This window comes from Bufo gargarizans, chromosome 3, assembly GCF_014858855.1.
Source record: "Bufo gargarizans isolate SCDJY-AF-19 chromosome 3, ASM1485885v1, whole genome shotgun sequence".
In the NCBI taxonomy this organism is placed as follows: domain Eukaryota; kingdom Metazoa; phylum Chordata; class Amphibia; order Anura; family Bufonidae; genus Bufo; species Bufo gargarizans.
This window is the reverse complement of record NC_058082.1, coordinates 528,252,391-528,266,381: the sequence shown is the minus strand read 5'-3', so window position 1 is coordinate 528,266,381 and position 13,991 is coordinate 528,252,391. Positions and strand designations below refer to the sequence as shown.

Below are 13,991 nucleotides of genomic sequence, written 5' to 3'. Positions count from 1 at the left end.
AAAAGTTCAGTTCAGGCCCAAATCGATATGGACCGAACCAAAGTGGCTTTAATTGCTCTGAAAATTGGTATATAACACCCTCTAGTGTCCTAGGACACTTGGTATTTCTTTCTCGTAATTTTTTTTATTAATTTTGTCTTTTTCCCTCCCTTAAACTCTCGAACACAAGGACAGCAATAGTAAATCATGTCTGAGTGATACTGACATACATAGCTACAGTGGAGGAAATAATTATTTGACCCCTCACTGATTTTGTAAGTTTGTCCAATGACAAAGAAATGAAAAGTCTCAGAACAGTATCATTTCAATGGTAGGTTTATTGTAACAGTGGCAGATAGCACATCAAAAGGAAAATCGAAAAAATAACTTTAAATAAAAGATAGCAACTGATTTGCATTTCATTGAGTGAAATAAGTATTTGAACCCTCTAACAAAAAAAGACTTAATACTTGGTGGAAAAACCCTTGTTTGCAAGCACAGAGGTCAAACGTTTCTTGTAATTGATGACCAAGTTTGCGCACATTTTAGGAGGAATGTTGGTCCACTCCTCTTTGCAGATCATCTCTAAATCCCTAAGGTTTCGAGGCTGTCTCTGTGCAACTCTGAGCTTGAGCTCCCTCCATAGGTTTTCGATTGGATTAAGGTCCGGAGACTGACTAGGCCACTCCATGACCTTAATGTGCTTCTTCTTGAGCCACTCCTTTGTTGCCTTTGCTGTATGTTTTGGGTCATTGTCGTGCTGGAACACCCATCCACGACCCATTTTCAGTTTCCTGGCAGAGGGAAGGAGGTTGTCGCTCAGGATTTCACGATACATGGCTCCGTCCATTTTCCCGTTTATGCGAATAAGTTGTCCTGTGCCCTTAGCAGAAAAACACCCCCAAAGCAAAATGTTTCCACCCCCATGCTTGACGGTGGGGACGGTGTTTTGGGGGTCATAGGCAGCATTTTTCTTCCTCCAAACACAGCGAGTTGAGTTAATGCCAAAGAGCTCTATTTTGGTCTCATCAGACCACAGCACCTTCTCCCAGTCACTCTCTGAATCATTCAGGTGTTCATTGGCAAACTTCAGACGGGCCTGCACATGTGCCTTCCTGAGCAGGGGGACCTTGCGAGCCCTGCAGGATTTTAATCCATTGCGGTGTAATGTGTTTCCAATGGTTTTCTTGGTGACTGTGGTCCCTGCTAATTTGAGGTCATTAACTAACTCCTCCCGTGTAGTTCTAGGATGCTTTTTCACCTTTCTCAGAACCATTGACACCCCACGAGGTGAGATCTTGCGTGGAGCCCCCGAGCGAGGTCGATTGATGGTCATTTTGTGCTCCTTCCATTTTCGAACAATCGCACCAACAGTTGTCACCTTCTCTCCCAGCTTCTTGCTAATGGTTTTGTAGCCCATTCCAGCCTTGTGCAGGTCTACAATTTTGTCTCTGACATCCTTGGACAGCTCTTTGGTCTTTCCCATGTTGGAGAGTTTGGAGTCTGCTTGATTGATTGATTCTGTGGACAGGTGTCTTTTATACAGGTGACTAGTTAAGACAGGTGTCCTTAATGAGGGTGACTAATTGAGTAGAAGTGTCTCACCACTCTGTGGGAGCCAGAACTCTTAATGGTTGGTAGGGGTTCAAATACTTATTTCACTCAATGAAATGCAAATCAGTTGCTATCTTTTATTTAAAGTTATTTTTTCAATTTTCCTTTTGATGTGCTATCTGCCACTGTTACAATAAACCTACCATTGAAATGATACTGTTCTGAGACTTTTCATTTCTTTGTCATTGGACAAACTTACAAAATCAGTGAGGGGTCAAATAATTATTTCCTCCACTGTATGTGTAAATGCACAGCGTTAACAAACAGCGTGTTTAAAAATACACTGCATCATCACATGTGTTATGCTTTTTCATATTCCAAAGCTTCCAAAATTGTCACTTATCAAGGACAGATGATGTTTAAACATACACGGTGTTATGGGATAAAACAAAAAAAAGGTGACTTGGGTGACCAAACGTCCAAAAATTATGCCTTTACAGGGTTATAATGCCTGCCCACACAAAACACACAGGTGTTGATTGTCAGAAGAAAAAGTGGCTTGTCGTGAATGAGCCTAAAAACATTCTGTCTTTTAATTGAGAGTAGCAGAAGTGCAGTGTGGATGTGGAAAGGATAGGGTAATGAGATGCACATGGCTTCTATATTAACGACAGCAGTAGTAGTATAGCATGGAACGTACAAGGCAATAGGTCGTCTGTCTATAGGTAGTAGGAGTAATAGTAGTAGTAGTAGTGGTGGTAGATGCTTTGCGTTAATAGTGTTGTTGGTAGGGGATTAAATGTGGAAGGGGCACAACATCTGCTACTCGGGAGACTACATGTGACAAGCACACTAGCAGTGCATGGGGTCAAGAAAGCAGTGGCAGTCATCACGCATTGGTAGAGGGGAAATGACATACTCGTCAGTGTGAGAATTTTGATATGGTGATATGCAGGATGTGTGGGCAAAAGGTGAGGTGCGGCCAGGGTGCCAATGTTGGCATGACGTCCCTGTGTCAACACATGGAGCATCACTGTAAAGTGGCGTGGGAAGACCGTGCCACTAATTTAGTGTTACCGCTGATGCAGCTACATCTCCAACTGCCAAAACCCCTTTTTCAGCAGTTAGGGCTCGATAATGTCAGCAGAAGGAAGCTGACGTTCCTTACCATCAACTTCGATATAGTCTATTGCTCCTGATGCTCCTCCTATTCCTCATGAGTTGTTTCAACAGCAATCGATCACCGAGTCGATTGCAAAAAGACAACAGTATGCATGTACTTATCCAATGGCACAGAAGCTGAATATGCACCTGACCAATTTGCTGCTACTATAGTCCCACCCTTTCCATTTAGTTGACTCTGCACATTTCAGAGAACTGATGCCCACCCAATGTGGAGAGTTCCAAGTCGACATTACCTTTTCCAAAAGGGTGTTCCAGCCCTGCACACATATGTTGAGGAGAGGGTGGCACAGTCCTTGGGCCTCTCAGTGTCTGAGTTCACGCCAGTGCTAAAGTATGGAGTTGCAACTATAGTCAAGAACATTATATGTTGTTCACAGCCCACTTGGCAAATGTTGTTCTGGGCCAGGCACACCAGCAACTTGGGCAGGTGATGGTAGTACCATCTCCACATTGCAATCATGGGATTTCTTTGCCAATGTCATGCCTCCTCATCCTCCCACTTGTCCTCATCCTCTCCTCTAGGTACAGTTCACAGTGATCACGTAGTTCTGCACCTTGTCAGCCATGGTGAACTGAGCCACACCAGGGAGGAAATGCGTGGCGTCATTAATAAATAAATCGAACATTGGCTGTCTCCTTGTCAACTGGAGATAGGAACCATGCTTACTGATAATGGGAAGAATATTTTGTCTAAGCTGCATCAGGGAGGGTTGACCCATGTGCCCTGCATGGCGTACGTCTTCCACTGGAATCTCGCAGTGATCACAGCACTCTATCTATTCTAACTGGTTTGGGTGCATGTCGTGGTATGTTCCTAGCTCCACCTCTTGGAACTATAATAAGTATTAAGCAATTTAGACAGCACTCCAAAATTTGCTTAGTTGATTTGTATTTGTTTAGCCGGACATGGTGGTTCATTAAACATTTCGGGCAGAGAGAATGCCCTTCATCAGGCTAATTGGTACACATGGGGGTGCGGACGTTGTTCTAGTTGGAGTGCTAGACATTCTGATGAACAGGGATGACTTAGACTTCCTAAGTCAATAGGCTGTGTCCTGCTGCAAGAACCAAGCTTAAATATCCAGACAGGATTATGTAATCACCGTGGCAATCCAACATGATGGAGAAAGAAGAGAGCCAGAGGGCAGTAGTTTGATTCCAGCAAGTGAGTAACATGACATACAATATAGGTTGTCCAGGTTCTAGATATTGATGAGGTATCCTCAGGATAAGTCATCAATATGATTATGATGGGAGTCTGATATTGAGCAGCTGTACTGAGCAGCTGCTGATACTAGAAATAAACACAGAGGAGAGAGGACAGAGAGCAGAAGCTGAGTTGCAGGAACTTAGCATGGTCACTACACAGTGGATTAAAGTGTCCAACACAAGTATCTGCTAAGAACAGCTGACCAGTGGGGGCATGACAGATTACCTCCTTTATCGGATATTGATGATCAATCCGGTCAAGCAGGTCATCAATATCTAGAACCCAGACTAACCTTTAAATGTGCAATACTATCTATAATCTGTAGTATATTTGAACAGACCTTACCTTACAGCTTGTGGTAATAAATCATAGTACTTATATAGGATTTTAGAATAAAACATTATCATGTAATAAAGGGTCCTAGGACTGGACTTGACCAAGTACATCGAAGAAACATCAGTATTGGAATAAAAACCTTAAAAGAAAAAATAATATTAATTATCCTTGTAGTGTGCTGCAGCAGGGGTACTTTGAAGTCAAGATATTTGTGGACATTTGCCTATTTCCCCTATGCAAAGTTGTAAGCTTCTTACTTTATTTCACTTGAAAGGGTTAACTTGCACTGTATAATACTGTGTAACTGCATTTTACATGTTGTGATATATATACTGTTCATTTACACTGTATTTGTGAGGCTCTGTTGAAAGGGTTAATGAATACTGAGAGACTTTTGGGACTTTGAATAAGAAGCTAGTCATTTTCCATAGCTACCATGATGTTTTGGAGGGAGAAAGCCAGACTTGTTTACCACCAAAACCAGACAGACTGACCTTTTAAATGTCTGGTTTAGCTATGTCTGAAAACCTGTTTGTTGTGTCATTGCCATTGAGTATCATTGAAGCTCTAATGTAAGTCTATGAGAGACGGAAAGTCTCACTCCAACCCTCCCACTAAAAGGTTCTAGTTTAGTCAGAAAATGTATATAAGGAGAGCAGTCAGAGCACCTAGGAATCTGCAGTGCTTAGAAGAGCAGTGTGTTCTCACTGCTTAGAAGAGGAGACTCTACCAGTCTGCATGATGAGTAACCAGAAGAAGACACCGATAGGGGGAAGCTAAGCCACAAACCATGGGTCATCAGCCCTGTAACCAAGGAGCCACCTGGACTACAGACTGTGGGCCTCCTGTCTATGGCCAGGGTACTGAATTCCTCCAGTAAAGAACCACACTGGTTTATGGCAGACCCTGACTCTCTGGACTTATTTCCCATTGGGTGCACCACGCCTCAACCTTCTGGAGAGCAGCAACACGTGGTGACACCTCGACGGTGCCTGGGGGACAATACGTAGATTTGGAGCCACCCCAAACCCAACCACTGCATCCTTATCACACACCTGCATGTAAACATAATAGACACACAGAGTTTTAAATCCCTTCCGGACTGTAAAAATGTGGTCAAATATAAAAAAATTGGATATCCTTTCCAAATTTAGTGTATGTGTTATTTTGAGTAAAGAATACTAGGAAGACTCATTTACCAGGATTCAACAAAATTTGTATAAAAATGAATAATGTGATCTATTTTTAGTCTTCATAAAAGTTGATTGATTACAAGACTAATTTAGATAAAATCTTGCACAATCTATTGTCCATATGTGAGTATGTCTGAAGGGTAGAAATTCCTTCTCAGGCTTTATATGTGTCTTCCATCTTCTTCCTTCAGCTACAACCCCCAATAGAATGAGAATAAGAAGACTCCCCCTCCCCGTATCTCTGTCAGTCATATACTGTATACCAGGGATGTCAAACTCGTGGCCCTCCAGCTGTTGCAAAACTACAACTCCCATCATGCCTGGGCATACTACAGCTATCAGGGAATGATGGGAGTTGTAGTTTTGCAACATCTGGAGGGCCATGAGTTTGACATCCATGCTGTATACCATAGATATAGGCATGTCTTACATATGTATGTGATTTTACATTGTCATATATGGAAACTTCATATATACAGTGGGGAATAGTGATGGCATTGCGAGTCACCCAGTGGTCAGTTTGCGGCAAACTCTGAGCGTTCGCAAACCGCCGAACATGCGGAGATGTTTGCGCACGACCATATTCTTTTGCATTGCACAGAACTTTGACCCATGACACATCCATCAGGTGGGACAGGACAGCCAAATGACACATTTGAGCACATGGACACACCCCCACCCTATAACAGAACCCGATCTGGCTGCTATTTTCCATTCTGTATTTTGTCAGTGTAGGGAGAAGTTGCTTTGTGGAGCAGGGACAGGCTGTTAGGGACATCAAACGCTAGCTAATAGGGCCACAAAAGTCCTTTTAAGGACTGGTATAGATGTGCTATCGATGGGTGTGATATACAGAAGGATGTGATATACTTATCATATACTTTATAACATAGAAAGTATATTATAGTGCATTTGTACTGTGCAGCAGTTGTGGGCGGTTCTGCAGCGATACCACAGCTATATAGAGGGACAAACGCTATTGGAACAACTAATTGCAACAGGTGTGATATAGCAGTTGCCCCCCAAAAACATTATTGAGGCAGGGGTGTGATATACCTATAATATACTTTCTATATAGTGCATTTGAACTTTTCAGCAGTTGTGTGCAATTCTGCTGCAATACCGCAGCTATATAGAGGGACAATGCTATTAGTACAACTAATTGCAACAGGTGTGATATACTAGTTGCCCCCCAAAAAAACTGATTGACGAGTGTGTTATACCTGCTTCCACAAAAGACTGATTAAGGGGTTAGATATACCTGCTTCCACCAAATATTGATTGAGGCCTGCAATATACCTGCTTCCACAAATACTGATCTTTTCTAGGGACTTAGGCACAGGGTCATTTTGAAAATGACAGGCAGAGCAAGAGGCAGGCCGTTCAGAAAGAGTGGTAGGGGTCGGGCAGGTGCACCAGGTCGGAGCCTAGGTGGGAAGTTGGAGAAGGCACGTGCGATTACTTCAAAGGATGCACCAGAGTGGGTTGAGTGGCTCACTCACCCTTCCTCTTCTGCACCCTCCTCATCCTCTGTATTTGCACCCATCCATTCCCAGACCTTACCGATGCGGAGCCATTCTTGACATCGGATGAGGAAGAGGAGGTAGCAACGGCCGCCACCCAGCGGTCTGACGACAGTAACCAGATCAGCCCAAGGATGAAGGTCCCCACTGTTGCTGCCTACTTCGAGATCTCAACTGTCAGTGGTGGTAAAGGTGATGATGACGAGTCGATGGACGTCACGTGGGTGCCCACAAGAGAGGTAAAGGAGGGGAGTTCAGAGGGAAAGATGGAGCAGCAGAGAGGGAGGAGAAGCAGGCAGAGCTCACAGGGCACATGAGGCAAAAAGCAGACTTCAAATGTATCTGGAGCTAGCCATCCACCATGCACGGTCACTTCTGGCGCTCTTAGGACGCTGGCACATGGCTCAGCAGTGAGGGCTTTTTTTTACGTGTCAGCTGCTGACAATAGTGTTGCCATCTGCAGCCTGTGCTGTCAACGCATAAGTCGCGGTAAGCCCAATACTCACTTAGGGACGACCATCACTGAGCACAGTGGGAGCAATGCCATCAGAACCCACAAAGCCACACTCCCGGCGCTCTACATCCTGCCTCTTCTACTTCTCCTTCTCCCATGTGTCCTCCACTCCACCTTCCACCATGCCATCGTCACGTTCATCTGGCATAGGGCAGGCTTCCGTGGCCCAAATGTTCGAGCGCAAATAGATGATAACACCGGATAACCCTCTTGCCCAACGGCTGACTGCTGCCTTGTCGGAACTGCTAGCCCGCCAACCACTGCCATATAAACTGGTGGACTCGGAGGCATTTAGAAAGTTTGTGGCCATTGACACACCGCAATGGGAGGTCCCCAAAAGGAAATATTTCTCCCAGAAGGGCATCCCAGAGCTATATGGCCACGTTCGGCGGCAAGTGAATTTATCTCTGGCACACAGTGTCTGTGCCAAGATACATCTGACCAAAGACACGTGGTCTAGCAAACACGGGCAGGAAAGGTACATAACTTTTACTGCCCACTGGTTGAACCTTCTGACTGCCGTCAAGCATGTAACCTGCGGCTCCCGTGTGGATTTGGTGTTACCGCCACGGATTGCATGCAGGCCTGCCTCTTCTCCTCCTCCTCCTACTCCATCCTCTGTCTCCTCCTCGGCTGATTCCTCCTTTTCCACTGCTACCGCCTCTTCCGCTGCACCTCCCAAGCTCCCCAGAACCTATTCGATGTCCGAGGTTAGACGTTGCCTTGCTGTGCTGCTGATGTTGTGCCTGGAAGCCAAGAGGCACACCGGCCCTGCACTGCTTTCAGCTCTGCTGTCTCAGGCCGATTATTGGCTAACCCCTCTCAATTTGACAGTTGGTAAAGTGGTGTGCGACAAGTGTCAAAATGCTGAGCGCGCTAAAACAGGGCAAAATGACACACGTGCCGTTCATGGCACACTTCCTAAACTAAGTCATGCAGTGATTCGTTGCCAAATACCCTGGGGTCCAGGACATCCTGCGGCAGGCCAGGAAAATCTATGGCCATTTTAGAAGATCTTACACGGCCATGGCTCGCCTTGCTGACGTTCAGCAGCGACACCACTTGCCCGTCAGACATCTGGTTTGTAACAGCCCTACGCGCTGGAACTCCACTTTGTATATGCTTGATAGTCTGCTCCAGCAGCAACGTGCCGTTAACGACTACCTGTACGAACTTTGCAGCAGGACAGGTTCTGGGAGCTTGGTTTCTTTTCACTGAGCTAGTAGCTGCTCATGCGTGACGCATGCAGACTTCTGCGGCTGTTTGATGAGATCACCAAACTGGTTAGTCGCAGCCAGGGCACCATCAGTGAAATTGTACCTTTCACCTTTTTTCTAGAGCACGCATTGCGTTGTGTCATTGATCAAGCCGTCGAGGAGCAGAAGCAGAAAGATGAGGAAGTCACAATGCTGAATTTTGAATTCCCAGTGGGGGCTACTCCATCTGAGACCGTACTCAATGATGATGATGTAGCTGATCGCACTTGGGAGTCGGGTGACGAAGGAGCTTCATCATCGGGAGAAGAGGGTGACAGCTTGCCAGTGAGGCAGTGGTGGAGCCAGCAAGTCGCTAGCGTGGCCGGGAATCAGCAGGGTGGCATTAGTGGGAGGTCAGAATCCAAACATTCCTGGGGTAGACCATCCGCTTCTCAGGAGCCTACCCCAGCGTAGTGTTTGGGGTAAAATCACCTACTCCGCGGTGTGGCAGTTTTTTGTTAAGCTGCCGGAGGAGGTGAACATGGACATATGTAGAATCTGTGGGCAGAAGGTAAAGCGTGGCCATGGTGCCAATGTTGGCACCACGGCCCTACGTCAAGGCTCCACCACCTCCGAAAAGAGCTGTCTGTCCTTCCCATCATCTACTGGTCCTGATGCTCCTGCTCCTCATCCTCCTACTCCTCAATACTCATTCCGTCAGCAATCGATCACCGAAGCGATTGCCAAGAGAAAACAGTATGCATGCACTCATCCAACAGCGCAGAAGCTGAACGTGCTCCAGTCCCTTCCTTTCCAAGTGGTGGACTCTGCACCTTTAAGAGAAGTAATGGCTTGTGCCGAGCCGAGGTGGAGAGTCCCAAGCTGTAATTTATTTGCCAAAAAGGCAGTACCAGCCCTGCACACACATGTAGAATAGAAGGTGGGCCACTCCTTGAGCCTGTGGGTGTCTGCCAAAGTGCACAGCAGCACCGAAGCGTGGAGCTGTAACTACGGTCAGTGACAATACATGTCCTTTACGGCCCACTGGGTGAATGTGGTTCCTGCACAGCCAAACCAGCAACTTGGCCAGGTGACGCCACTTCCGCCTCCATGTTGTCACGCCGTTGGTCCTGTGACAATGTCCGCCTTTGCCTCCTCATCCTCCACCGTGTCCTCAGCCTCCACTGCAGGGACAATTCACAGTGCCCCTCCAGCATACCACGTGTGCAGGGCATGGCAGTGTCACGCTGTTCTGCACCTCGTTTGCCTGGGCAAACGGAGTAACTCAGGGGAGAAACTTCTCTGTGTTCTTCATCAAGAAATGGAAATCTGGCTTTCTCCATGACAACTCAAAATTGGAACCATGGTGACTGACAACAGGAAGAACATTGTGTCGGCGCTGCATCAAGGAGAACTGAGCAATGCGCTCTGCATGGCACACGTGTTCAATCTGGTTGTTAAGTGGTTCTTGGAGTCTTCCACCCATCTGCAAGACATTCTAAAGATGTCCAGAAAACTTTGAATGCACTTCAGCCACTCGTACACTGCAAAGCACAACCTCCTTGAGCTACAGCGGCAGAACGGCATCCCCCAACATAGGCTGATATGCGACATTTCCACCCATTAGAATTCCACCCTCCATATGTTGGACTGACTGTAAGAACATAGAAAGGCCATAAACAATTTCCTGATGATCCAAGCGGACAGGAGTACTCCCCTGTGTAACTTTGATGTCAGCCAGTGGCAGCTCATGCGTGACACCTGCCATTTGCTCAGACCATTTGAGCAGGTCACATTATTTGTCAGTCTACGGGATGAACAATGTCATTTTACTGCTTCATGTCCTGGAACTGATGCTGGTAAATATGGCTGGTCAGGAGACTGGAGACATGGCCCCTAGGGCCACATGAGCCATATGGGGGCTGAACTGGAGGAGTAGGAGGACATGGGAGCACAAGCAATGTGTAGCAAAATGGGTGGTTTTTCTACACAGGTGACAAGAGAGTAGGAGCAGGAGGAGCAGAAACAGCCAGAGGAGCTACAGGATAATGAGGCAGAGGACGGCAGTATGCAGTGGAGATGAAGGCAAGGAGTCACTTGCACAAATGGCCTGCTGCATGCTCACTTGCTTGGGTAGTGACAGCCGAATATTCACCATTCAGCAGAGGGATGGCTCTCCACCTTGTTAGACCCTCGCTACCAGCCCAAAATGGGGGCCTTTTTTACACCTGCTGAGAGGGAGGACAAACTGAACTACTATAGAGACATCCTATGTAGTCAGTTAGTAGCTGCCTATCTGCGCCATTATCCATCTTCTTGCAGGTCTTAGCGGGTTGGGGGGGGGGCTGCTGGGGAGGTGTGGGGTGGCAGGAGCAGTACCAGCTCCATCAGCAGCAGCCTGAGTCTAGAGTCGCTGATGAGCAGCTTTCTTCACCCACATAGTGAAGAAACTAGTCACCAGCAGCAGCATCTAAACCTGGAGCAGAACCTGAACCAGCAGGTGGTGGCAAACTTGCAGTGCACCCTGCCATCCGTCATTGAAGATCCGCTGTACCACTGGGCAGCCAAACTGGATTTGTGGCCACAACGGGCAGAGTTTTACCTGGAAAAGTAGTAGTTTGGCATCAGAACGGGTGTTTAGTGCGGCGGGGGCCATAATTACCCCAAGAAGAACTTGCCTGTCCAAAATCTGGAGAGACTGACCTTTGTCAAGATGGATCAGCCATGTTCCTTCTTTCGCCCACCATCTTCAGCTGCTACTGGTATTGCCACCAACCTCCACACTATGTCACCTTGCCACGCGGTGTTCTTCTGATGCTGCTTTCACCTTCACACTATGTCACCTTGCCACACTATGGCCTCCTGATTTTGCCACCACCTCCACACTATGTCACCTTGCCACTCTGTGGCCTCCTGATGCTGCCACCTCCACACTTTGTCACCTGGCCCCCTGATGCTGCTGCCACCTCCACACTCTTTCATTGGGCCACTCTGTGGTCTCCTTATGCTACTTCCACTTCACCAGTATGTCAGATGGCCACTCTGTGGACTTCTCATGCTGTTTTCACCCTCCCCACTTCATGACTGGGCCACTATTTTGCCTTTCGGCCTGGCTGACAACATCACTTATTTGACCCTTCTTATGATCTGTCAGAAGGAAGGAAAAATGGGACGCACAGCACATCCTCTCTGTGTAGAAGCTGTAAGGCCTGTATGGTTCCATCAGACTTGGCTTATGATTTGGTTGTGGAAAACAGGAGTGGGTGCAAAACACAGATGACATGCAAATTTTCCGTTCACGTGTCATCTCTGTTTTGGATCCACTCCTGTTTTTTTGGGCATTAGCAATACTGATGGATCAGTGACAAAATGCTGATCGAGTGAAGGTCGAGTGAATGCTCCACACACAGGATCCGATTTTTGTGGATTATTGTTCTGACGGATCAGAGGAAGGGCAAAATAATCAGTGATGTCAACACAAAGTTACTGCTGACACCGTCTCCACTTTGTTGGGGGGGGGACCTACTTATATAAGCGTTTACTAGAACAGGCTCTGTAGACATCTATGTGGAATCAGCTGCAGACAGTGTAAAAGGAGTGAGCTACTTCTTGGTGCTAACATCGACCTGTAAGGCTGAGTTAATAGTTGGGTTATTTGGTCAGTTTTGGCCCCGTGACTGCCCAAATAAGTAAAGTGTGCTATGATTCTAAGAGTGACGCCTGTCATCGGCATATCATACGGATTCACAGTATTTTTTTACTAATAAAGCAGACTCCCTATGCATGTTACTGCAAGACACAGTATTCTACACCACTATAAAGGCTCTGTGCAGCCAGAAAATAGCAGTTTTGTAATGTAATTTGCCGCAAATAAATTTGAATCAAACAAATCCGGCAAATCAAATTTTTTTTAAATGTGCTCATCTCTAATTATCATCTAGTTGCTTTACCATGTGCAATCAGGTCAGCTGTTCACACCCATTAAGAAAACTTCTGATGATATCAAAATGAAAAAATGGTACCACCATTTGTAGACACCAATTAGAAACAGACTCTTGAAATTAAGTTACCTTCATTGTTTCTTAAATCAACTTTCAAAAGCTTCAGTCCAACACAGGCATCAAGTAAGCGCTCCATTCCATCTTCAGTGGTGCTCAAGCGAGTAGCAATGGTTGCTGCTGAAAGTGGTTCTTGTACTTCATGTAGTAAATCAAAAACTCCTAGTTCACATGCTGTAAATAAGGTCTACAAGAAAAAAGCAACAATTTTTTTTTATAAAAAGCTGAAAAAATTCAAAACAAACACGCTATACACTGCAATGTTTGCACAAATACTGCAATGACTGTATCATGGTGCAACACTGGGACTCTCCAATACCATCACAGTATAAATTCTTGGCTTAGAATCGATGCTGTACACCAAATTAAAAAAAGGGTGACTTTTAGCCCCATTTCACACGAGCGAGTTATTCACACGGGTGCAATGCGTGACGTGAACACATTGCACCCGCACTGAATCCGGACCTATTCATTTAAATGGGTCTGTGTACATGAGCATTTTTTTTCACGCATCACTTGTGTGTTGTGTGAAAATCGAGGCATGTTCTATATTCTGCATTTTTCACGCAATGCTGCCCCCATAGAAGTGAATGGGGCTGCATGAAATACGCATTGTATCTAGATGCACTGCGTTGAATTTTAAGTAGACTTGAGCGGACACCTGGATGTTCGGGTTTGACGGGTTCAGCCGAACTTCACAAAAAAGTTTGAGTTTGGGACCCAAACTTGACCAGGAACCTGAACCCCATTGAAGTCAATGGGGACTCAAACTTTTGAGCACTAAAATGTCATGGAAAGGGCTAGAGGGCTGCAAATGCCAGCAAAATGTGGTTAAGAGCATGGCAAGTGCTCTGCAAATAAATGTGGATAGGGAAATGACTTTAAATACCATAAAATACGTACAAACAAAAAATAATAATCTTGATCTAGGAGGACGAGGTCCATATGGAGTAAGAGGTTGAGGAGGAGGTGGATGTGGCGGTGTAGGTGGAAGCGGCGATGAAGGAGGAGGAGGTAGCCTACACTGCTTTTTGGTTTAAAATTTATTTATATTTTTAAAATTCGGGTACACCGCAAAACATTGGGAAATATAACCTGTGATAACCCCCTCCAAACGTGCTAAACACACGTTCAGACAATACACTGGCTGCAGGGCAGGCCAGCACCTCCAAGGCAAAAAAGGGCAAGCTCAGGCCATGTGCCCAATTTGGAGACCCAGAAGTTGCAAGGGGCAGACCCATCA

The 13,991-nt window shown here is 46.0% G+C and overlaps 1 protein-coding gene across 1 annotated transcript in view; it reads right to left on the bottom strand.

Moving 5' to 3' along the window:
* The window catches only part of LOC122932900 (acetylserotonin O-methyltransferase-like), a 167,302-nt gene that overhangs the window by 132,627 nt on the left and 20,684 nt on the right, over nt 1-13,991 (bottom strand). Inside the window, exons 2-3 of the mRNA XM_044287568.1 lie at nt 12,761-12,935; nt 4,274-4,403 (exon numbers count right to left, since the gene is read on the bottom strand). Coding sequence (XP_044143503.1) covers nt 4,274-4,403; nt 12,761-12,935 — 305 coding nt within the window. The remainder of the gene's footprint in view (nt 1-4,273; nt 4,404-12,760; nt 12,936-13,991) is intronic.